The following is a 24,709-nucleotide window of genomic DNA, read 5'->3' as shown; positions in this document are numbered from 1 at the left end:
TTTATTCCCGTCTTACCCCTAGGTTCTTCATGACCTTTTTTTTTTTTTCTTAGATTCCATATATATGTGTTAGCATACAGTATTTGTTTTTCTCTTTCTGACTTACTTCACTCTGTATGACAGACTCTATATATAGATGGGTTGAGATGAATGAATGCATTAAATGTATTACTGAAATAATGCATGGAAAGTAGAAGACACTTCACTTTGCATGTAGCAAATATGCTCAAAGTATATTAGCTAGAAGATGCTGCTTACGGTTAGAAAATTCTTCACACAGTATAACCCAAACCTTTTCTACTAAGAATAAACTGCTTTTGTATCACTTTCTTCTCAGTAATAGAAAACATCCAGTAGTCTTAATAAGGTATTTATGTATTTGGAGACTTATTTAGAATGTTTTATGTATTCATATGCAGAAATACAAAAGAATAAAAAGTCTACTAATATAACAAATGCATGACATATATAACAATATATTATATAATATAAAAATGTATATAACTACACATAATTTGGTTTGAAAAGTATTTTTAAGAAACTGAATGGAAAGGCAGTTAAATTTTTAAAATTTTCAGCATCTTAACACCTACATATAAAATAAATAGATTCCAGGGCTTCCCTGGTGGCGCAGTGGTTGAGAATCTGCCTGCCAATGCAGGGGACAGGGGTTCGAGCCCTGCTCTGGGAGGATCCCACCTGCCGCAGACCAACTAGGCCCGTGAGCCACAACTACTGAGCCTGCGCATCTGGAGCCTGTGCTCCGCAACAAGAGAGGCTGCGATAGTGAGAGGCCCGCGCATTGTGATGAAGAGTGGCCCCCGGTTGCCACAACTAGAGAAAGCCCTTGCACAGAAACGAAGACCCAGCACAGCAAAAATAAATTAATTAATTAATAAAAATAGATTCCAGAATGCTGATCAACTAATTTATGATACAGTATATTAATTATTTTTATGCTATGGGATGCTCAACCACATTATGATTAAGAAAATGTGGTTTTACCTCATACATACTGTCTCTGCTATTTACTAGCTGTGTGATCTTGGACAAATTATATAACGTCCTGGTTCCTCAGTGTCCTCATCTGTAAAACACCAATAATTATAATACCTATCTAATCAGGTTGTCAAGTGAAATGACAAAAATGTTAAAAATGATGTTTAAAATACATAGCATAGTGCCTAAAGTAATCAATAAATGATCCATCTATATCAGTGGTTCTCAACCTTGGATGACATTAGAATCACCTGGGGAGTTTTTAAAATACTATGTCCAGGCTTCACCCAAACCAATTAAATCAGAATCTCTTGGAGGTACGTCTCAGGCCAACAATATATTTTTTTTAAAAAACAGCTCCCTAGATAATTCTAACGTGTAGCCAGAGTCAAGAACTATAACCTAAAAATAAATGTCGTATATAATATATGAAAATGTAATCTTTGTATTGAAATGTTTATAAAATATAGTGTGATGCCAGTTAAACAAGTGACCAAAAGAACTTCAAAACCTGTCTAATAATTTAGTTTGGAAAAAAAGTAAGTTGAAAGAGTAGATAAATGATAATTTAAAACAAAGACATGGTCTAGCATCTCTGAAGTAAGATGCCTGCACTCAACTCCCAGCTCCACCACTTACCAGCTTTGTAACTTCAGGCAAGTTACTCAACTACTGTTTCCTCATTTGTAAAATAGTGATAATGACAGTACCTACCTCTTATTGTGTTGTTAGACCATTGGATGATTTAATATTTGTAAAATGCTTAGAACAATGCCTGGCATATAGTAAGCACTATGTATTATTTTTAAAAAGAGTACTTGGATGGAAATATTTGGAATGAAATAATGCTGGCATTAATATTGAATCTCAGTAACATATTTTGCATTAAATTAGAACTGAAAACAGGTGTTATACAAAAGCTCTGGGGTGATTACTAAAAAAATTCTTTATACCTTATATCAAAGATCAAACTGATCTTAAGTTCACACTAGCTACTCTCCTCATAGAAGATGATGTGTTAATCTAGCCAGGATGTGTATAAAATACCACAAAATATGTTAATAAAACTATCCACTATCCCTGAAGCCCTGAAGTTCAAATATTATCTGATGAACTGCAGGGAATTTTTAAAACAAGATCACCATATACAGGTGTTGTGTTGGGTTTAGGTCCTGGAGGTGGATTTTTCGGTGATTTTCCTTTCTTTGTCATACCTGGTCTGGCCCTTGCCTACTTCTCCAGCATTATTCTAATGGGCTCACCCGACACCCTTGCCCCATCCAGGAAATCTTCCCTTCACTTCCTTCAAGTCCTACTGTTTCCTCCTCCAATCCTTTGCTACTCTTACTGATGAGTCCTCTTCCTGGAATGCTCTTCTCATTTTCCTCTGACCATCCCACCCCCAACCTACACATCTTTTAAAACTCAGTTCAAGTACTAACCTCTTCTATGAAGCCTTTCCCAACACCCCAGGTGGAGGTAAGCATTCCCTCTTTTGTACCTACTTATGCTATGAACAGACGGCATTTTCAAATTGTTTTTTTATTTGGCCACACTGAGTGGCATGCAGGATCTTAGCTCCCTGACCAGGGATCAAACCTGGGCCCTGGCAGTGAAAGCACTGAGTCCTAACCACCGGATCACGAGGGAATTCCCCAGATGGCCATTTTTAAAGCCACATTTGAGTCTTTTTAAAGGTCAGGAACAATTGTCTTATTTTATTTACATATGTATTTATTTAATCATCAACCCCTGGCACAGAATCAGGCTCGTTTAACTAATTTCATTGACCTAGAGAATGGAAGGAAGGGAGAAAGGGAACAACGAAGGAATGGTATCCATTTGTATGGTGTTTGACTGAGAAGAGGGGCGTCATCAGTGAGCACGAATGAAGCAGTTGGAATCTATGGTTGCTGGTTTCAGTAAGACCAACAGGAAAACCATGCTAGCACAAAGCCATCAGCTTCTCATAAACCTAAGACATCATCATGCCTCTGCTACATCGAGAGACCCTGCTCAAGATTTCATTGAAACCCTAAGGTCAGAGAGAAGTGGGAGAAGAATCCCTCAAAGCTATACAAGAGAGCGTTCATTTACAAACTTTGTAAGCTCTCTAGCTCTCCGTTTTCCTAAATTTTCTCCCATCTTTAGTAGATTTTTATAATGTCCCACCACTTCTCAGAAGTCTTTTCCAGTTTTGTGGAGACAAAGTCATTAGACTCACAACATTTTAGCACAGTTAATATCAGGACCCCTGGGATTCTGGCTCTATCATTAGCTCTGCAGTTTTAAGCCAGATGCTTAACAGTCCTGTGCCTCAGTTTACTTGCCTTTAATATGAAAACAATAATAGTATTTATCATAGAGTTGTAAAGTGGATTAAATATTTAGAATATCACATTGCATGTAGAGAGTCCTAAATACACATTTATATTTATTATAAATTAATAGTTAATATTATATGTTAGTTAATACTATAGACAAGAACTACTAATTTAGTCCCTTCTTTAAACAGGAAAAATGTAGGTGCTTCTGTTATAATTATCAAAACAGTGCTTATTTTAGAAGTTAAGGAACTAAATATATTGGTCACACTGAGGATATACTTTCACCTTCTGCATAAATAAACACGTCTACTTACAAAACAGAAGATGTCTCATCTACGAATCCTCTGTGGTATTTGCTGCTTCAGAGTCTATATTAGCAATGGTGAAACTTGGCAAGAAAACCAATCTTGTATAATGGCAGAGAAATGACAGGCCAACCTTGCCTAGGACTCATAAAATTCAAACAAGGTAGTATCTGTCAGAGGCACCGACACTTTTCTTTTTCTAAACTGAAATGAGCTGAACACAAGTATGAAGCTTATTATCAATCTCGTTTTCAGTTCCTTTGAAATCTTTCATGAGTCTCTCCTATCTAAGGAGACCAGCCACCAAAGAAGAGTCTATGTGTGGTAGGGGATTAGGTTAGACAAACACCTATAGAAATTCAATATCCATCGTTCTCTTTTCCATTCTCCTATTAAGAGGGCAAATCTTATCCTCCTCAGTAAATGAACCATAGAGGCCTCTAAAGAGGCTGGGGTGGTTAGACTGTAGAGGGATCCCTGACATTATGCCTAAGGACAGATTCCAGTTTATGTCCCCAGCAATGGTGAATAGATAAGTCAATAGATTACTTTTCATTTACATCTAAAATCAACAAACCAATCATTTGTTTACATGTGAGTTGTGCCTAAATATTGAGCATTCATGATTACTAATAAAAGAGACTATTCGTATTCACATTCACATTAGCTTTCACAAGTAAGTCTGACCCACAAACACCTTATAGTCTTACCAGAATGAAGTTCCTAAATCCCTCAAGGAAACATGTCCAGCTAGTCAAGAGGTATTTCTGCTTCTTCCACAGCCCGCCTCTCCAGCCACTTGCTGATGCATTCTATCTTCTTGAGCAGTAAGACAGACAACTGGACTCACAGGAAACAAGACTGAAATGGAACACAGGGCTGTAACTCAGAAGATGGTGGCTTTGTGTGGTTTTGCCACTTACTAGCTGTGTTTCCTCATGAATTCACTTAACTTTCATTTATTCAATAATAAGATTTTCCCCTCCCTCCATCTCACCAAGTTACTTTGAGGATATTAGAACTGACTATGAGAGCAACCCTAAACTGTAAAGTGCCAAACGGATGTCACTCTGACTATTCATTCCAGAGCATGCATGGGAGCTTTGTGCCAGCAGCCTCTGGTGTTAGACTGCCTGAGTTCAAATCCAGGCTCCCTCTCACTAATTGTGACCTTGAACAAGTGCATGCTTCTGTTTCCCCGTCTGTGAAATATGAAATGGAAGGGCACCTGTATGGCACTTAATGACAAGAACCTAGAAAACATTCCATAAAAAGTTAAGATTTGATTCAGCAAGGACATTTTTAAATTTAATTTTTATTTTATATTAAAGTATAGCTGATTTACAATGTTATGTTAGTTTCAGGTGTACAGCAAAATCATTCAGTTATACATATGCACATACCCATTCTTTTTCAGATTCTTTTCCCATATAGGTTATTATAGAATATTGAGTAGAGCTCCCTGTGCCAAACAGCAAGGACTTTTTTAAGTGTCTATTCCTTGACTATGTATGAGCTTTGAGAATGCTGAAGAATAGACAAGATCTAATTCCCACCTTTGGAGGTCTCACAGATTTGCGAAGGGTAGACACTGAGGTAAACAAGTGTTGTGATGAAGATAAAATGTGGTTAAGCACAGGGCACAGATCCATTCCTAATCCCCTGCTCTGTCCTTCTGCCTTCCTCTGTTTCCCTGCTCTTCCTAGGCAAATTCCCCTGATAACTGCATCTACTTTCAGAGCTAAGACCTATAGCACAGAACTCTACCCTCGCTGCAGGATATCCCCAAGTAGCTTACTCCCTTCCTCCACTCCTGAACCTATACCTCTTACAACTAATCTCTCAACCTAATCAATGACCAAACCATGATAAATTTGTCTGAGAAGCATGCCCCATTTCTCAACCCATATACACACCTACTGCGTTCATCTTGACGTTGCAGGAGCTTCCTATGCATCTCTGGGCCTCCAGTCTCAACCTGCCTACCCATCACTCATTCCCCATTCAGCCACCTGAGTTATTCTAAAGCTTATATCTGTTCACAGTTCTCCCTGTGGTAAACCTTCAGTGGCTTCCCATTGCTGACTCAATAGCATCTTCTTAGGCCTACAGGACTCTTAACTCAAATCTCGGGCTCCTTTCTATTTTATTCACAGTTCTCAGGCCTCAACAAAAAGGAAACCGAATATACCTTTCCAGAACACACATGTACCTTCTAGTTCTCTCTACTCTTGCTCTTGTTTTGATCCTGTTATCTCAGATATCCTATCTGCCAGCTATCCATCCACCATCCTTCTTTTTCATCCTTCAATGTCCAGCTCAAATGCCAATGACTACATATTGCTTTCCCTGATTAACCAGAATCCCTCAGGATTTCTTGCTCTTTATCCTAGATTTACACATACCATGTAGATTGAACCATATGATTTACCTTATTTTTGGTAGGTCAAAAATGGCCAAATAACAGTAATTTCAAATAATTCAACCTATAAATTAATGTTTCTCTTACACCACTTACCCTGCTTCAGTAGACTTCTTTATACTCTGTCTTCTTCCTTGCATGCCCAGTGCCTAGCAGTGATGGAAAAATAGATTCTCAGAAAATGCTTATAGAATTCAAGATAATTGTTATGTATGGATCTCAATATAATACTTCATTGAGTTCCCTTAAGTCTAGGTATCAATCTTTATCTCATTTTGCTGGAGTCTGACGAGGGAAAAGTTACTCACCCAAGGCTGTCTTATCAAGTCAGGAGTGTAGGTATCCTTTCCTCATTTCCATCAGGACCCCGCTCTCTCTACCTACCAACTAATAATTATCTAGTCTAGAGAGGGAAAAATCCACCTCCAGGGTCATCCTTTCTCTAGGCAGCAAGTGTGTAATTTGTAATGTTATCCATTCAGGACATTCATTCATTCACTCAATCATGGAGATGTGATTGGCACTGGGAATATAGAAGTAAATAAGGCAACCAGAGGTGATGAATTTAAAGTGCCTTTGTTCTTTGACATGGTCTTCAAATATTTTTCCTCGAGAATCACCCGAAGACATTTTGAACATTTAAACAATATCATGTATTTTTGAACAGTTTTAAATGTTTTGTACATTTTAAGGTATCTAAATTTTTTATCATAAGTTTACATTGTCACAAAGGATGTAATTTTCAATATATATTTAATATTGTCACTTTAAATATAATTACTATATCATTTTAAATGTATCAAATGAAATTTGAATATTATAATAATTTAATACTCAAGACCAGCTATTTAAAAATATATGAAAAACTATTTTGTAATACTTGGAAATTTTAGGCCTTTTCTTTGTCTATTTCAACTCACATTTCCACTACACTTTCTTCCTGGATTTTATACATATATATTATATCAGAAATGTGGAGCTGTATATTTAGATCAATTTACAAAAATATCCATGGCAAACAATAAGCCAAATTACACTTTCAGAAAAATTCTGCTTTTATTATTTCAATTCAAATACATATGTTAATAAGCACTGCAAGAAACATTATAAAAACAATGAGAAATAAGTTGCAAAATGAATCCTGTAAGACAGATTATAAAAAGTAGTCAAGGTTAAAATAATATAGATCTAATATGAATAATTAATCCATTTTCATAAATTATAGAAAAAGGTAAAGCGATATGTTAGCTCTCAGTATCAAATCTGTAATAAAGCAATGAGTGTACAGTTTATGAAATAATGATAATATCATTCCTCTAATAAGAATGTGTGTCTCTGTCCAGTCAAAAGGCAGAGAATGGTCAAATGAAGCAAACATGGTCCAACTACATGCCATCACAAGAGACATAATTGATTCAAAGACACAATAAGTTGAAAGTAAAAGGATAGAAAAATATATCCCATACAAAGAGTATCCAAAATAGAGCTGAAGTGGCTACAGTAGTATAAGGCAAAATAGACTTAGAGACAAATTTTGTTACTAGTGACAAAAAAGGACATAATAATAAAAGGGTCAGTCCATCATGAAGACAAAATAATTATAAGCATAATGCATCTAACAAGAGAGTGCCCCAAAACATGACGTAAAATACATACATTAAAAAGTGATATAGACAATTCAACAATAATATTTGAAAACTTCAACACCTCACTTTCAACAATGGGTAGAACAACCAGGCAGATCAACAAGGAAACAGAAAACGTAAACACTGTAAACCAACTAAATATAACAGACTTCTACAGAACACTCCAATCAACAGCAAGCAGAATATACATTCTTCTCAAGTGCATATGGAACATTTTCCAGGATATGTTAGGAGTATATGTTAGGAGGCCATAAAACAAACCTCAATAAATCTAAAAGTATTTAAATTATACAGTGTTCTTTGACCACAATGGAATGAAATGAAAAGTCATAATAATAGAAGGAAATTTGAGAAATTCACAGATATGTGAAAATTAAATAAAACTCTCCTAAATAACAACTGAGTCAAAGAAGAAATCACAATGCAAATTACAAAATAATTTGAGATAAATGAAAATAAAACCACACATACCAAAACTCATGAGATGCAGCTCAAACAGCAGTCAGAGGGAAACTTATAGCTATAATGCCTATAAGAGGAATAAAGATCTCAAATCGATAACCTGAACTTCTACCTTAAGAAACTAGAAAAAGAAGAATAAGCTAAAACAAGCAAGCAGAAGGAAGAAAATAATAAAGATTAGATCACAAATAAATAAAATAAAGAATAAAAATAATAGTGAAAATCAATGAAATCAAAAGTTAGTGATTTGAAAAAGATCAACAAAATTAAACTTTAGCTAGCCTGGCCAAGAAAAAAAAGTAAGGACCCAGATTACTGAAATCAGGAATAAAAGAGGGGACCTCAGTACTAACCTCACAGAACTAAAAAGGATTGTAAGGGAATACTATGAATAATCATATGACATCAAATTAGATAACCTAGGTGAAATGGAAAATTCCTAGAAAAACACAAACAACTGAAACTGAAAAAATTAAAAATCCAAATAGACTTAAAACAAGTAAAGATATTTCATTAGCAATTTTAAATCTTCGCACAAAGAAAAGTCTAGGTCTAGATGGCTTCACTAGTGAATTCTACCACACGTTTAAAAAAGAATTAATGTCAATCCTTCAGACGCTCTTACAAATATTTAGAAGGGGAAGGAACACTTCCCAACTCATTCTATGAGACCAGTATTACCTTAAGACCAAAACAGGACAAAGACATGATAAGAAAAGAAAGCTACAGATCAATAGTCCCTACAAATACAGATGTAAATATCCTCAACAAAATACTAGCAATCCAAATCCAGCAATATAAATATATATATATATATACATTTCAGATGTTAAACCAATCTTGCTTACATTTCTGGAAGAAATTCCTCTTGGTCATGTGTGTAATCATACATATATATATATATATATATATATATATATATATATATGTATATATGAATGATTGGTTTAACATCTGAAACTCAATCAGTGCAATACATTATATTAACAGAATAAACCACAACGATCTCAATAGATGCTGCAAATTCAGTAATAACTTCTATATCGATTACATGACGAAATAATATTTCTCATATACTGAGTTAAAAAATATATTACTCAAGTTAACTTCACCCACTTCTTTTTCCTTTTTTCAGTGTGGCTTCTAAGAGATTTCACATTATATATGTAGCTTGCATTTGTAGCTCACAATATATTTCATTGGACTGAGATGATCTGGATGGATCCTAGTTTCAAGACCAGTGCTCTCATGGCGTTAGGTATTTTTCATGTTATTTATCAGAGGAGAAAACAGACTGACAATGGTTAACCTGCCCAGGTTAACACACTCCACCCTGTAGGTGTCAGAACTAGTATTGGAATTCAGTTCTGCCCGTAAAGCCTGAGTTTGCCCTGTTTACATCACTGGTTTTCCTTAGAGATTAAATAGTCATTGAAGATATTTAATATTTAACTTTTAGAATTTCTTTCTTCCTTTCAAATGTAGGAAGAATTTAGCCTCCTCACCTTTTCCATTTTTCATTTGGACTTATCCTTCCATTTCTGTTAATGGGATTTTACTACCATTACCACCATCCATTTGCATGCTTTTGGTAATTTTTTGTTTTTGTTATCAACCCCCCTGCCCCCCACAGGACTACCAGTGTGTTCTTCTAGCTGGCCTTCTAGTCTACTCTTTACCTTACGCAGCATGGCAGATGATAGTCAAGATTTGTTTGTTTGTTTAAACATACATTCTGCGTCAAACGTCATAGAAGACTCTCCATTTAAAATATTGCTTAAATTTACCAAGGCTTGATTTGTGACCCAAGATATGATCTATCCTGGAGAGTGTTCCATAAGCACTTGAGAAAAATGTGTATTCTGTTGTTTTTGGATGGAATGTCCTATAAATATCAATTAAGTCCATCTTGTTTAATGCATCATTTAAAGCTTGTGTTTCCTTATTTATTTCATTTTGGATGATCTGTCCATTGGTGAAAGTGGGGTGTTAAAGTCCCCTACTATGATTGTGTTACTGTCGAGTTCCCCTTTTATGGCTGTTAGTATTTGCCTTATGTATTGAGGTGCTCCTATGTTGGGTACATAAATATTTACAATTGTTATATCTTCTTCTTGGATCGATCCCTTGATCATTATGTACTGTCCTTCTTTGCCTCTTGTAATAGTCTTTATTTTAAAGTCTATTTTGTCTGATATGAGAATTGCTACTCCAGCTTATTTTTTTTTTTTTTTTTTGCGGTACGTGGGCCTCTCACTGTTGTGGCCTCTCCCATTGCGGAGCACAGGCTCCAGACACGCAGGCTCAGCAGCCATGGCTCACGGGCCCAGCCACTCCGTGGCATGTGGAATCTTCCCAGACCGGGGCACGAACCCGTGTCCCCTGCATCGGCAGGCAGACTCTCAACCACCGTGCCACCAGGGAAGCCCTCCAGCTTTCTTTTGATTTCCATTTGCAGGGAATATCTTTTTCCATCCCCTCACTTTCAGTCTGTATGTGTCCCTAGATCTGAAGTGGGTCTCTTGTAGACAGCATATATACAGGTCTTGTTTTTGTATCTATTCAGCCAGTCTGTGCCTTTTGCTGGGAGCATTTAATCCATTTACATTTAAGGTAATTATTGATATCTATGCTCCAATTCCCATTTTCTTAATTGTTTTGAGTTTGTTACTGTAGGTCTTTTCCTTCTCTTGTGTTTCTTGCCTAGAAAAGTTCCTTTAGCATTTGTTGTAAAGCTGGTTGGGTGGTGCTGAACTCTCGCAGCTTTTGCTTGTCTGTAAAGTGGTGCTGGGAAAACTGGACAGGTACATGTAAAAGTATGAAATTAGAACATCCCTAACACCATACACAAAAATAAACTCAAAATGGATTAAAGACCTAAATGTGAGGCCAGACACTATCAAACTCTTAGAGGAAAACATAGGCAGAACACTCCATGACATAAATCACAGCAAGATTCTTTTTGACTCACCTCCTAGAGAAATGGAAAGAAAAACAAAAATAAACAAATGGGACCTAATGAAACTTAAAAGCTTTTGCAGAGCAAAGGAAACCATAAACAAGACCAAAGACAACACTCAGAATGGGAGAAAATATTTACAAATGAAGCAACTGACAAAGGATTAATCTCCAAAATTTAAAGCAGCTCATGCAGCTCAATAACAAAAAAACAAACAACTCAATCCAAAAATGGGCAGAAGATCTAAATAGACACTTCTCCAAAGAAGTTATACAGATTGCCAACAAACAAATGAAAGAATGTTCAACATCATTAATCATTAGAGAAATGCAGATCAAAACTACAATGAGATATCATCTCACACCGGTCAGAATGGCCATCATCAAAAAATCTAGAAACAATAAATGCTGGAGAGGGTGTGGAGAAAAGGGAACACTCCTGCACTGCTGGTGGGAATGTGAATTGGTACAGCCACTATGGAGAACAGTATGGAGGTTCCTTAAAAAACTAAAAATAGAATTACCATATGACCCAGCAATCCCACTACTGGGCATATACCCTGAGAAAACCATAATTCAAAAAGAATCATGTGCCAAAATGTTCATTGCAGCTCTATTTACAATAGCCAGGACATGGAAGCAACCTAAGTGTCTATCAACAGATGAATGGATAAAGAAGATGTAGCACATATATACAATGGAATATTACTCAGCCATAAAAAGGAACGAAATTGAGTTATTTGTGGTGAGGTGGATGGACCTAGAGCCTGTCATATGGAGTGAAGTAAGTCAGAAAGAGAAAAACAAATACCGTATGCTAACACATATATATAGAATCTAAGAAAAAAAAAAAAGGTCATGAAGAACCTAGGGGTAAGACGGGAATAAAGACACAGACCTACTAGAGAATGGACTTGAGGATATGGGGAGGGGGAAGGGTAAGCTGTGACAAAGTGAGAGAGTGGCATGGACATATATACACTATCAAATGTAAAATAGCTAGCTAGTGGGAAGCAGCTGCATAGCACAGGGAGATAGCTCGGTGGTTTGTGACCACCTAGAGGGGTGGGATAGGGAGGGTAGGAGGGAGGGAGACGTAAGCAGGAAGAGATATGGGGACATACGTATATATATAACTGATTCACTTTGTTATAAAGCAGATACTAACACACCATTGTAAAGCAATTATACTCCAATAAAGATGTTAAAAACAAACAAACAAACAATAATCTACTGAGAATTTCCAGTGTGGATGTGCATATGGGGAATCCTACAGAGTCTGATATTGCTGGTGGGGATTTCACTTAGTACAACTTTTTCACAAAAAAAATTCAAAAAAAAAAAAATAAAATATTGCTAATCATCTTCACAACAACTCCCACTTCACAGATGACGGTCATTGCTTCCTTCACTTCAAAGATGAGAAAACTGAGGTTCCCAAGGCTTAACTGCTGAAGATACAGAGTAACAGAAAGACTTGGGACTAAACGTCAGGTCTCTGACTCCATAGGCCCCACTGTGTCCAACATACCCCTCCTCCATGTCCCTTAATGTGAGTTAAATATGGAGCAGCCTAAAACATAAGCATTTTCATATGCATGATTTATGCCTTTATGAAAATCTTCTAAAGTTTTTTCATAAAAGTTTACCTATAATTTTTCTATTGAAAATTGACATCTATTTTTCTTTGTATTGTTATGAAATATGGTCTGCAAACGTAATACAATGATGTACGCTTTATAAATGAAGCTTGGATGCTAGGCGACATAAACTCCTAGACTACTATGTAGACAAAAAGTAGACACTGGGTAAAAGTAAATTGATAGCAATCAGGTTGATGTACAAATCTGGTCTAAAATCAAACCACCCCCTTTCTTCAGAAAGCTTTCCATCCACCGTCGTTACACTTAATCAGCCTTTGCACAAAGGCTGGTATCAATGCTTCCTACCAAGTAAACCTCCTGTTTTTCTTTTTTATTGAACATTCTTAGTCTCCAAAATAAACATTTACAAATTTTAATCTTCTAAGATCAAATTTGATAGATGTAACACCCTTCATCTATATAAAGGCTAAGTATTTAGTCAAAATGCATCTTCACTTTTCTCTGCACAGAATAATTTATCAATAAAAAGAGTTAGCTTTCCAGAATGTGAAAGAAAAGAGTTAAATGCGGTATATCAAATATATACTGTCAGACCTCATTCTTCTAATAGGAGAAGAATGAGTAAGCACATTTGAGGACTATTTCTGAATTTTCATGGGATATGAATTTTGAAAATAAGATGCTTTCACTCTGAGTCACTACTGCCAATTGTTATTCATTTAGTTAGGTGTTACTGAGAATGCTTCAAGGGTTATCCTTTCCATCCTTTATCCTTTGGTAGACTAGCCACCAGTGTTTTTAGGGCTTGTCGCCGTAGCTCTGTTTTGCTCAAATATGTTGCGTATTTTAGGTGATAGCCTTATGTCCAAGTAATGAAGCAGGAGACTGAGAAATGGGGAGATGGAGGCATTAAGCCCAGGCTATAGAAACTACCTGTGGCAAATTATTTTGTTCCTGGGTTTTGGTTTTCCAACTGTAAAATAGAAATATTATTTACTTTTACTTTACTCACAAAATATATTGTGACAAGTATGGGAGAAAACAAATGAAAATCTCATTGCAAGCCAGCATTACAATGTGTTTCAGTGTGTGGTTTCTTCTGCCTTCTTGATGAATTTTCCTTACCTCTATATCCCACATGCACCCCAGGGCTCCACCCATGACCAGACTAGCAAGGCGATGTTGCAGCATGTAGGACTCCAATTTAGTAGGTCAGTTTCAGTCTCGAATCTCACTGTTCATGAATCTGTCAAGATAATTAGGGCTGGGAATTATCATAACTAGTATCAACAGCAAACATTTATTTACAGTATCTCTGACTATGCACAGAATAATATATGTGTCTTCTGTTTTGTTCACAGTTGTATCCCCAGTGCCTGGCAGTGTCTGGCACATAGTAAGCACTCGATAGTTAATGGATACATAAAAGAATCAAGAAGAACTAGGAAAATAAATATATAAGGCCACTGTCTCCAAAGATTTGTAATCTAATCAAGTTGACTAGGCCTAAAGATAAAAGGTGAGAATGGAACAATTAAGTCAGTCTACATAAGCAGCCCAATAGCATCATGGCAGGAATTACTGGAGAGACTGAAGGCTTCTTCCCTATACGGGAACACTGGAGTTGAATGACAAATCTCCCAGGTTTCAAAAAGGGTAACACCATCTGGAAAACCTTTTATTGTGTTTGGGGGCTACACTTTATCATCAGGGAAAGAGTCTAGATACTTTCCTTTGTCAAAATGGAATGGCAGAGTAAGCAGAATGAAGATTGTAATAACAAGAATGGAGCTTTCAGTTTAGTATTATCAAAGAAAATGCTGGGAAGGGAAGTGAGATTTTTTTTGTTATTTGTTATGGTCTGTTTGTTTTATTTTTTGTTCCTCCAGCAACCATAACTCAATAATGCTACAGTTTTCTAGAAAATGGCACATCTCCTTTTAAGTGTGCTTTGGAAACACTTTCCTCCTTCCCTCCCTCCCTCCCTCTTCTTTGCCTTCCTTTCTTCTTTCTCTCATTCCTTTCATCCTTCCTACAGTATTAATTGGGCAATTAATAATCAATAAAAATTTATTGGGAACCATGTTCCAGGTACTGTGGCAGGCAAGAAAGATGCAGAGATACATAAAGAAAACCATGACCTATAGCAACTCTCAGTCTAAAAGGGAAGATAGCCAAGGAAACATAATTGTTTCCTTGTTATGTCCATATGACACATTATAACAGTAAAAAAAAATTATTACGACAATGTTAAGAGTGTAGAACAGGCCTCAACTCACTGTCCAGGGGGAGTCAGGAAAGGCTATGGCATTTGGACTGGGTCTTGAAAGGAAAGGAAGCATTAGCTGATGGAAAGAGGCATTCCAGGAACTAGAAGCATCATGTGCAAAGGCCCAGAATTATGAAATGACATGGCTGATTCAGAGAATCTGGTAATATGGGGAGCGACAGGTGATAAAGGCAAAGTGGCAAGTTGCAAATAAGTTCTGAAGGGTCCTGTCTACTAGCAAGTTTGGACTTGATACTGTGGAAGCTAGAGAGTGATTATTGACAGGACAGTGTAACAGGATCATAGTTGTTTTTTTGGGACTATTAAAGGGAAGAGATTCAGAAGAGGAACTGGTAGGGAAGCCAGCTAAGAGGCTGTGCACTAGAGCAGGACAGAGAAAAAATTCAGAGCTGAGACTTGGGTAAGGGAAAGGGCTAAGGGGTCTACCTTTGAGAAACATTTCTGCAGCAGAACTGACAGAGTATAGTAAGCAATTGTTTTTGGAGGGTGAGAGAGGTAAGAAGAGGATAACAAGTTTCCAGCTTGAGAAACTGGTTCTGTGATGATGACATCGGCCAGATAGGGAGCAAAGAGGAGGAGTGGGTTTGGGAGAAGACGGTAAGTTCAGGTATGGACACATTGAATTCATGGGTCTGAGACAGATGATATTTGAACACATGACAGTGGATAAAGTCACTTAGAAAGAGTATGTAGAAGTAGAGAAGAAGATCAAGAATATAAGCTAAGGAACTCCAACATAAAAGGGATATGTAAAGAGAGAGGAAGGTAGAGGAGAGAATGAAGGAAGGTTTAGAAAAGTGGAGGAAGAACCAGAAGTAATTGAAGATGGTGTTATACTGGGATACTGTGTCAATAAAGCACCCTGAAGTTGGACAGGGTCAATCTAGACCTTAAGTTCTATTTTTTCCTCCAACCCAAAGCCAAGACTAATGAGCTCCCACCTAATGACTAATCCTTTCCCATCCTGTGGGGTCAGACACATTCACAGGCTGGGCAGCAATAAGAAACCAGCATCATGGAGGCTCAGCATCAAATTGGCCTCATTGCCATGCTGCCTAAACTGGTTCGCTGTTTCTACGAGCTGGAGTCTTGATTCCCTGTCTTTGCTCAAGTTCCTGTAATGAACCCCTGTGCTGGAGGCTACGTCCTTCTCCATGTTCCTAAGACAGAAGTCTTGCCTCTTGGAGTCCAGGTTTGTCTATTCCCTTGTGTTAAAATCCTGAGCTGTCCTGTCTGTCCTCACTCACATATCCTGTCAATGCCTGTAACTATCTTGCCTTTTTTATAATTCCTAAGAGCATCTGGGTGGTGTTTGGATAGCTCTTGCCAACAAACAAGCAACTGATAAATGGACTCTCATATTACTACAGTATATTTATAGCTATTAGTTCTTAAAACTGCTATTTGTTAATTCCACGATGCCTTCATTCAGTGCATGCATTTGACAACTCTTGGGTGCCTACTGTGTGCCAGGATTGTTCTAGGTGCTGAGGATGCAACTGTGAACCAAACAATGTATCTTCCCTTATGCGGCTTGCGAACTAATAGGGAAGACAGATAAACAATTTAAGTACATAGTGGGTCAGATGGAGAAAAATCAAACCACCTACAGGGGGAGACGGAGGCTGGAATGGAGGGAGGGTGCTGCTGTTTTACAATGGCGGGCAGGAAGGATATCACTGAGAAGAGTGAGCTTGAGCAGAGACCTAAAAGAAGTGAGAGAGAGAGATGAGAAAACTGATAGAGTGAGCCCTGTTGGTATTGAGGAGGACAAGTATTCCAGACAATGGGAATTGCAAGAGCAAAGTCCCTGGGGCCGACTTGGCCTTGCACATTAAAGAAATAAGCATTCTATTGTGGGGTAGAAGTTGTCAGAGGGATTAGTAGGGGCAGGAGGCAAACATGAAGAACATTTCGGTTATTGAAAATGTTTTGACTTTTATTCTGATAAGTATAAGTATTTCATCAGAGGAGAGGATGTGATCTGTCTGAAAGGAGCATTCCAGCTGCTTCATGGAGAATAGACTGTAGACAAGATCAGAAGCTGGGAAACTAGTTAGGAGTTGAGAGCAACAATCCAGGGCAGAAAAAATGGTGGCCTGGGCCAGGTTGCTTGAGGTGGGAGTGGTGAGAGGTAGTTGGATTCTGGTTATAAATTAAAGGTAGGACAAAGCAGTATGTAATGATGGCTTGGATATCCTGTAACAAAAATAGAAGTCAAGAACGACTCCAAGGTTTTTGGCCTAAGCAACTACAGCAATGGAGTGGTGCTTACCCAGATGGGAATTAACAAGGTGGGGAGTTCAATTTGGGGCCTGTTAAATTTGGGATGTCTATGAAGCTGTGTCCTGAGCAAGTGGGAGGAGGAGCTGGTGTACCGGCGGAGGGGCTGGCCTTAGACGGGAACGTGGGGCATGGACAGGCCTTCCACGTACCAGGAAGGAAGGTGAGGTGTACAGGGACAGAGGCAGTGACTAGAAAAGGGAGCCGTGAGGACCTGGGGAAGATTTGTAACTGCTTCTAGCTTCTCAGTGAAATAGAAAGCCAGCTCAGCAGCTGAGAGTGAGGACAGAAGAAGGTGTGAGGAGGCTTTAAGATAGAGAAAGTGTGAAATAGTCTTCTATGACAGTGTTCTTCAATTTCAGCTCATGACCTAAATGTGAGTCTTAAAATCAGCTTAGTGATTTGAGATCAATTCAGTGATCAATTCTTTTAAAAAACAATTCTTTTAAAAAGTAAAATTTTAAAAGAGTTTGTTGCATGTATCAAGAGTGAGAATTGCTTAATAAAAGCTTTATTTCAGGTGTATGTGTGTGTCCTGGGTTGCAGCAAAATATTTTTAAACACACTGGCCCAGGGCAGTGGGAGGAAATGAACAAGGGACAGTCAAATTAAACTCAGGGAATGAGTTACTGGCCATACAATTAACATATTTTCATGTAAATATGATTAGAATATAGATTCATAAGAACTTGGCTTTAGACCTGCTAGAGGTCCACAACCCCTCTTCTCCCACCCACCCCTACCTCCACTATAGAAAACCTTTATGTTGGAATATTTTCAATGATGGGACACTCACCAGCTTAAAAGTTTTAGATTTCAGAATATAACTTTCTTTGCTATAAAAAGCAGGACCCTCACAACACTCTCTCAGATGTTAAAGCAGTGAGTAGAGGACCTGGCAGTGGAACTTCAGAATTTAGTGTACTTAATATGGAGTTTGACCTTATTACATAATACCAAACTTGATGGCTTTTTCCTTTTTGGAGAGCTCTAAATGCTCTAAAACAAAGCCAGTCTCAGCACACTAAGAAATCTTGTTTTTATTCAAACTTCAGCCCAGAATGGCACCATTTAGCTTTTAAACGTATGCTCTCTTTTCTTACATTGCACTAACTGCAATTTTAATGGATGATTGAGCTAACTTTCGTGCCTACATTTTCAAGATTTGTCATTGGATCTGCAGATGAGTCCAATCAAATATAACGTTACTTAGAAATAAAATTCTTCATTTCAATACTTTATATGCCTCAGTTGCTGAATATTTTCCGTGCAAAATAGCTTAATGAATAATAGTAATATGTCAATAGGTGCTGTGAAAATGGCCATTTATATTTTTAATTCTAAAGAGCTCAGGTTATCTTCTAGACATTGTAATTTAGAATAAAAAAGGAATTCTCCAGTTTTATATTTTGCTTGTTAAAAATGGTTTTGAGATTATTAACTCAAACCAATTTTCTATGTACCCACTGATTTCTAAACGATTTATGACCTGTTTTTAAAAAGTACCTTTTCCTTATTTAAAGGCAATGTCAAACTTAGTTTATTAGACAGGATATTAAACATAAATACATGGAATATATTTTCCCCTTGCATTGTTTTTCTCTTTCTTCTGTATTTATTCTGATTTATATAAATTTGAAACACTGAAGTAACAAAAGCAAAGTAAAAAGGGGATGAAATTTAACTAACAGAGAATGAGTGAGGACTCATAAAAGTGTACACTCTTGCCTACATCAGTAAAAGTGTGCTCATTTATAACACTATTTAATATTAGTTCAGTTGTAAATCCAAATCAAGTAGAATCTGAACCCATTTTCAATTGCTTTTGAGATTATTAGCCTGTATTCCAGGATTCTTTCAATAGTTTCACTTCTCTAAACGCCAAGAAAAAGTTAAAATTGCAAAACAGGAACATGAAATCCATATCTTACTAGTATGGATCCCTCTGCTATTCCTTTACCTAGACCCTCATACATATATTTTTTTCTCTATGTAAAATGTTTCTTTAGGAAATACACAGGTTTAGTTCCTCTTCTGTTGCTTCCAACAAGAGCTCTACCATGGAAAGCTCTCTCTCCCCTTCCATTTTGCAAGTCTCAACAAGTCTGTTGCTGAGTCAGAACCTCCTTTTCCCCCCTGATGTGAGAAATCTTTCTCCCTTGGAAATTCATAACGCTTCGGAAATGTTTAAATTAGAGTCTCCCTAGGGGAAAGGGGCGGGGATGCCAGAATGAATGTGGTGGGGAGGAATCCCACCCACTGCAGTCCCGACGGCAACACACGAAACGCTTTCTGAAACAGGAGGACTTGGAGCGGGCCCAGGGTTACCAAGGGAGCTCGCCTCGGAACCCATTATATGCATGTCTGTGTGTAAATAACCGCACGGAGCCGCGGTGGGTTCCAGGGACTTTGTTCCTCATTACTTAAGTGAAAATGTATGGTACATGGCCGGGCCTTCGTGTTTACCCTACAGAAAATACTTTCACGCGGCTGCGGGAGGGTGGATAACAGTACTCGGCACGAGAGGCTAAAAACAGAAACCGGAGCGAAAAGGAGACGCTTTCTAGGGCGACGAGGAGGGCTGCGAGTCTGGGCCATGGTGGGGCCAGAGGCGTGGGCGATGCGCTCCGCAGTCAGCAAGGCTGGCGGAGCCCCGCACAGGCGGGTCGGCAAGAGGCCTCCCGCGCAGAGCCCGGAGGGCAGCAGGGGCCAGGTCCCCGCTCCCTCGCGCTGCGGGACACGAGCGGCCGCCGACACTGAAAGCCACTAACCGGCCTCAGTTTCCCCGGCTGGCCAGCGCCGCCTAGGGCAGCCCCTGTCCCTGCGACCAAGGCTCCTGTGACCGAAGACGAAGCGGAGGTGACAAGGAGGCAGGGCCCCGAGGGCGACTGGACGGGGGGAAAGTACCGCGTGCGACCTGCTGAAGGTTCAACGAGGACCCAGAGCCGGGAGGGGCGGTTGCCCAGTAACCGTCCGCGCCCCCCGCGCGTGCTCGCCGTCGTGCGCGCGCGCCGGGCGCACAGGCCTCTTCGGCCGCCCGCCGCCTCAACCGGCCTCTCCTTTCCCCGGGCGCAGGGGAAGCCCGAGGAGACGCGCCGCTCGCGCCCGCGCTCTCCCGCCCTCCCAAGAGCGCTCGCGCGCCCCCGGCCGAGCCTGCATATTAATAAGGGGCGGGACGGGGGCGGGGCAGCGGGGGCGCCGCGGCCTCGAGCCCGCGCGTGCCGGGGCGCACCGCGGGGGGCGGTGCGATTGTGAGGTGGCGCTGACGCACGTTCCGGGGTTCTTAAGCGGCGAGGGCGGCGGCGGCGGCGGCTGCGCCCGAGCAGGTCTCGGGAGGTGGCGGTCATTGCCGCGAGGGGTGGCGGGGCCGAAGTAGGTGCCCCTGGCTCAGTCACGGTGTCCCTCTCTCACTGACTCCCCCTCCTTCCACCAAGGCCGCACCGCCCCAGATCCGGCGGCTTCTTAGGCGGGGCAGCGGACGGGGTGCGTCTCCTCCCGCTGCCGCCGGCCTGATAAATGAGGGACTTCGGGTTTGGGGTGCTGCAAACCGCCCGGCTCCGAAGCAGCAGTCCCGGGTCCCTGTTCAGCGGCGGGGCGTACCGTCCCTACGCCGCTGGAGCCGCGGCGGCCGCCGCCCCGTCACCCTCCGCCACGCCTTTCGGCCCGCTCTCGCCGCTGCCGTTGCCTGTCACCGGCTTCTCGGAGGCCGCCTCCCCCTTCCCTATCCCCTTCGGCTGCGGCGGCGCGGACAGCTCGGTCGCCACCGCTTCCTCTTCCTCCCCGTTCCCGGCGCATCAGCAGACCATGCAGGATGAACTGCTGCTGAGGCTGACACAGCAGCCGGCGAGGCCACTCTCGGGGGCGGAGGCCACGGAGAAACTCCCCAACCACCACCCCGGCGGCGGCACGAACGCGGGTGTGACCCACCTCCTCCCCTCCCAGGACTTCAAACCGAGTCTGCACCACCCCTCCTCCTCCGCCTCCTCCTGCTGCTGCTGCCGCACCTCCTCCCCGCAGGACTTCAGTAAGCGGCAGCAGCAGCAGCTGAGCAGCCAGAAGAGGAAAGAGTTCAGCCCTCCCCGCCTTCCCCACCCTCCGGACTCGAAGCCGCCGCCGCCGCTCCACTGCCCCGGCCGGTTCGGCTCGCCGCCGCCGCCCGGCCAGCTCCTCCAGCCGGCGCAGCTCGCCCAGCGCCAGCCGCAACAGCAGCAACAACAGCAGCAGTTCAGCCTCCCGCACCCGCAGCACCTCCCGCCGCAGGACTTCGCCCCGCAGCAGCGCCCGGCCGACCTGCCCCCGCTCCCGCAGCTCCAGCCTTCGCCGCCTGCAGCCCCGCGGCGCCGCCACGGAGGCGCGGGCAGCCCTCGCAAGACCCCGGCCGTGGGCGAGGGCAGCGCCGCCGAGCCCCCCAATGCGGGCTTGGCCCCCTCGACGCCGCCGGTGAACCCCGCGCCGGGCTCCATGGAGTCCCCCAACCATCCTCTGCTCAACAGTCCCAGTAACCTCCTGCCTGGCGGGGCTCTCGGCGCGGGCGCCTTCAGCAGCCTGCAGAGCCCGGACCTTCCGCACCCGGGCGGCGGCGGCGGCGGCAGCGGGGGCGGGGGGCCCCCCGGCGGCGGCGGAGGGGGAGGCGGCTCCGCGTCGCCGCCGCCGCCGCTGCCCGGCTTCGGCACCCCCTGGTCGGTGCAGACCGCGTCGCCGCCGCCCCAGCCCCAGCCCCAGCCGCCGCCGCCCCAGCAGCAGCCGCCGCCTCCGCCCCAGCAGCCGCCGCAGCCGCAGCCGGGTTCGTCGGCCGCCACCCCGGGTGGCGGCGGCGGCGGCGGCTCGCTCAGCGCCATGCCGCCGCCCAGCCCCGATTCGGAGAACGGCTTCTACCCCGGGCTGCCGTCGTCCATGAACCCGGCCTTCTTCCCGAGCTTCTCGCCCGTGTCCCCGCACGGCTGTGCTGGGCTCAGCGTGCCGGCGGGCGGCGGCGGCGGGGGCGGCGGCGGCTTCGGGGGCCCCTTCTCGGCGGCCGCCGTGCCCCCGCCACCGCCGCCCGCCATGAATTTACCTCAGCAGCAGCAGCCCCCGCCGCCCGCGGCGCCGCAGCAGCCTCAGAGCCGGAGGTCACCCGTCAGCCCGCAGCTCCAGCAGCAGCACCAGGCGGCCGCTGCCGCCTTCCTGCAGCAGAGGAACTCCTACAACCACCACCAGGTACGGCGGGCGACGGCCCGGCTGCGCCGCGAGGCCGGGGAGACTGCGGGCGGGGGCGGCCGGAGACCGGGCTCGGCCCGGCGCGGCCCCGAGGGGCAGTTGCGAGGGCCCCTCGCCCGACCGAGTAGGACCCGGAGGGCGGAAAAGGGCGACGGGACTCGGGACACCAGACCCTGGCGGGGCGTGAGGGCTGTGGCCACCGTGGGCTGTGGGGCTCCAGAGTCGGGTCCAGCTGGAAGTGGCCCCGGCCGGGCGCCCCCTCGAAAGCCCCGGCGTGGCGGTGGGTCTAGGGCAGGGGCGGAATGGCGCCGGGGCGGGGGCGGGGGGCGGCCGGGCGCGACGTCCCTCTCGTACCTCGTACGGGGCGACCCCGGGGCCCGGCCGGCGCCCCCTGGCCTGGTGAGCGGCCGTCCGGCTTTCTCGAGCCCCGGAGACACGGCGAGACGGCCGGGGTTCGGGGGTCGGAGGACCTGGGGTCGGGGACGCGGGACCAGCGGGCTCGGGCGGCGGCCTCGGGGAGGGGGGGCAGCGGCCGTGGGAAGCGAACCCGGGAAGGAGGAGAATGATTACCGGAGACTGTGCGTGTGGTCAGCCCGTGACCTTTCGCCGTCGTCCAATGAGGGAACGGGCGGAAAAGCTTTTTTTCTTTTGAGTTTGTATCATTCTTAATTGGCCGGCGAGACCTGTCGCGGGCGAGGCAGTTGCCGCCCGCACAACCTACCGGGACCAGGGTCGGCGAGGAGCGTCCCGGCCGCGCTCCTCCTGCCCACCTGCCTCCCGACGTGGGTCGGTCCCCCCGAGCTGTCAGATGGTTAAGACTGAGATGCTCCAAGACGGTTTTATTTTCTGTGCTTTTTAATGTTTGGGTACTATTTTGTAGGTTTTAAAACGAAACGAGTCTGCTATTTGTGTGTTACCTTGAAGAGAAGACTTTCACTTTTTTCTTTTTTTTCTTTTCTCTCTCTCTCTCTTTTTTTTTTTTTTTTTTTTTTTTGGTGGCCTTAACCTTCTCTTGAATGATAGGGTGTGTGTATTTTAAGTGGGTAGTATAATTATGAAATCACAGCAGGCAGGTTTTTTTATTCATCCGAGCCCTTTCAGATTCAAGGTCTGTTTTGTTATCCTCTCAAAACAACGTTTGAGTGGCCGCTGGTTTTGGTTAATTGACATTGAAGGAGTATTTTGTTGTTCTTTTTTGATCTAGTCAGCATTTATTATAGTGATCATTCTGTCTAAGGTCAATTTCGTGATTAAAGGTTGAGAGGGAAGCAAGATTGGACCTTAACCACTACTTACGTACTCATATAACTTTTTCCATTGCCCAGTTAAAGTTTTTAAGGGTTACCCTTTTAAAAAGGTGAATACTATCTAATTTAACCAAAATAACAGTTAACAGTTTATTTAAATTAACCAGAATAACAACAGTTTTTGTTGAATCACTGGTTTCTTCCTGAGGAAGGAGAATGTGGCCTATAAGGGTTGAAAATAGTTAATTTTGAAATAGTATTCCCCTTTTCCATGATTTAATAATCTTGAGCAACTGTCTTTTGGGTGTCAGGGTCTTCGTTTTTTAACTGGAAACTTGCCACAGAAAATTATCTGTAGGTATTTTTGTATTCTTAAGGCCTTGGTATATCACTAGAAGACCATATACCAAGATCCATATTTAACTATAATCTGCTTTTTGTCAAAAGATGGGTCTTGCAATGGAGTGTAAGAGGTCACAGCTGTTATATGGAATTTTAGGTCACTGGAAGAGAACTTTGAGCACTGCATCAGTGATGAAAGTAAGGTCCTGAAGAATGGAATATGTCCGTGGTCCCTTAGCTATCCTTTTGAACTACATAGAAGGGGAAAGGGTAGTATATATTCATGATTATATTAGCATTAAAAAAATTTTAATAAGTAATAGGCACTACAGACCAGGTTTGCAGAAAAAAAAATAAGCAGGTTTAATATTAAGAGTGCTTGACTTAAAATAACTTATTGACTTATAGTTAAGTGCACGACCCATACTCCCTTTGGCTAAATGTTGGCACAAAATTATTAAATTATAAGCTTATTGACTGTAAAATTGCTAGCAATTAATACTTTTCACAATCTACAGTTGTAGCCTCTTGGTGAATTTTTCATTCTTTGATGACTTAACTTTTCTTGCTATTGGTTAGAGTTTGGAATATTACTTTACTTTTGAAAATGAATAAAGTTCATGGAGAC

At 42.4% G+C, this 24,709-nt stretch overlaps 1 protein-coding gene and 1 long non-coding RNA gene across 9 annotated transcripts in view; one reads left to right on the top strand and one right to left on the bottom strand.

Annotated features, from left to right (window-relative positions):
• Positions 1-525: 525 nt before the first annotated feature.
• Positions 526-23,003, bottom strand: LOC132426072 (uncharacterized). Of its 2 annotated transcripts, none has more exons than XR_009519587.1 (4): positions 22,847-23,003; positions 13,849-13,969; positions 6,150-6,202; positions 526-4,492 (listed from the first exon to the last, which is right to left on the bottom strand). It is a non-coding gene; the product is annotated as an uncharacterized lncRNA (long non-coding RNA). The 2 variants fall into 2 exon arrangements; XR_009519588.1 differs by lacking the exon at positions 22,847-23,003 and adding an exon at positions 20,204-20,379.
• The window catches only part of CPEB2 (cytoplasmic polyadenylation element binding protein 2), a 64,829-nt gene continuing 60,718 nt past the window's right edge, over positions 20,599-24,709 (top strand). For 6 of the 7 annotated variants that reach the window (XM_060012800.1, XM_060012798.1, XM_060012795.1 and 3 more), the window contains exon 1: positions 20,599-22,492. In XM_060012800.1, the coding sequence (XP_059868783.1) occupies positions 20,813-22,492 (1,680 nt within the window). In that variant the 5' untranslated portion in view covers positions 20,599-20,812. The remainder of the gene's footprint in view (positions 22,493-24,709) is intronic. The other variant, XM_060012801.1, reaches the window with a different exon arrangement.

The sequence above is a fragment of the Delphinus delphis genome, chromosome 5, assembly GCF_949987515.2.
Source record: "Delphinus delphis chromosome 5, mDelDel1.2, whole genome shotgun sequence".
Taxonomy (NCBI): Eukaryota; Metazoa; Chordata; class Mammalia; order Artiodactyla; family Delphinidae; genus Delphinus; species Delphinus delphis.
This window is presented reverse-complemented; position numbering and strand designations above follow the sequence as displayed.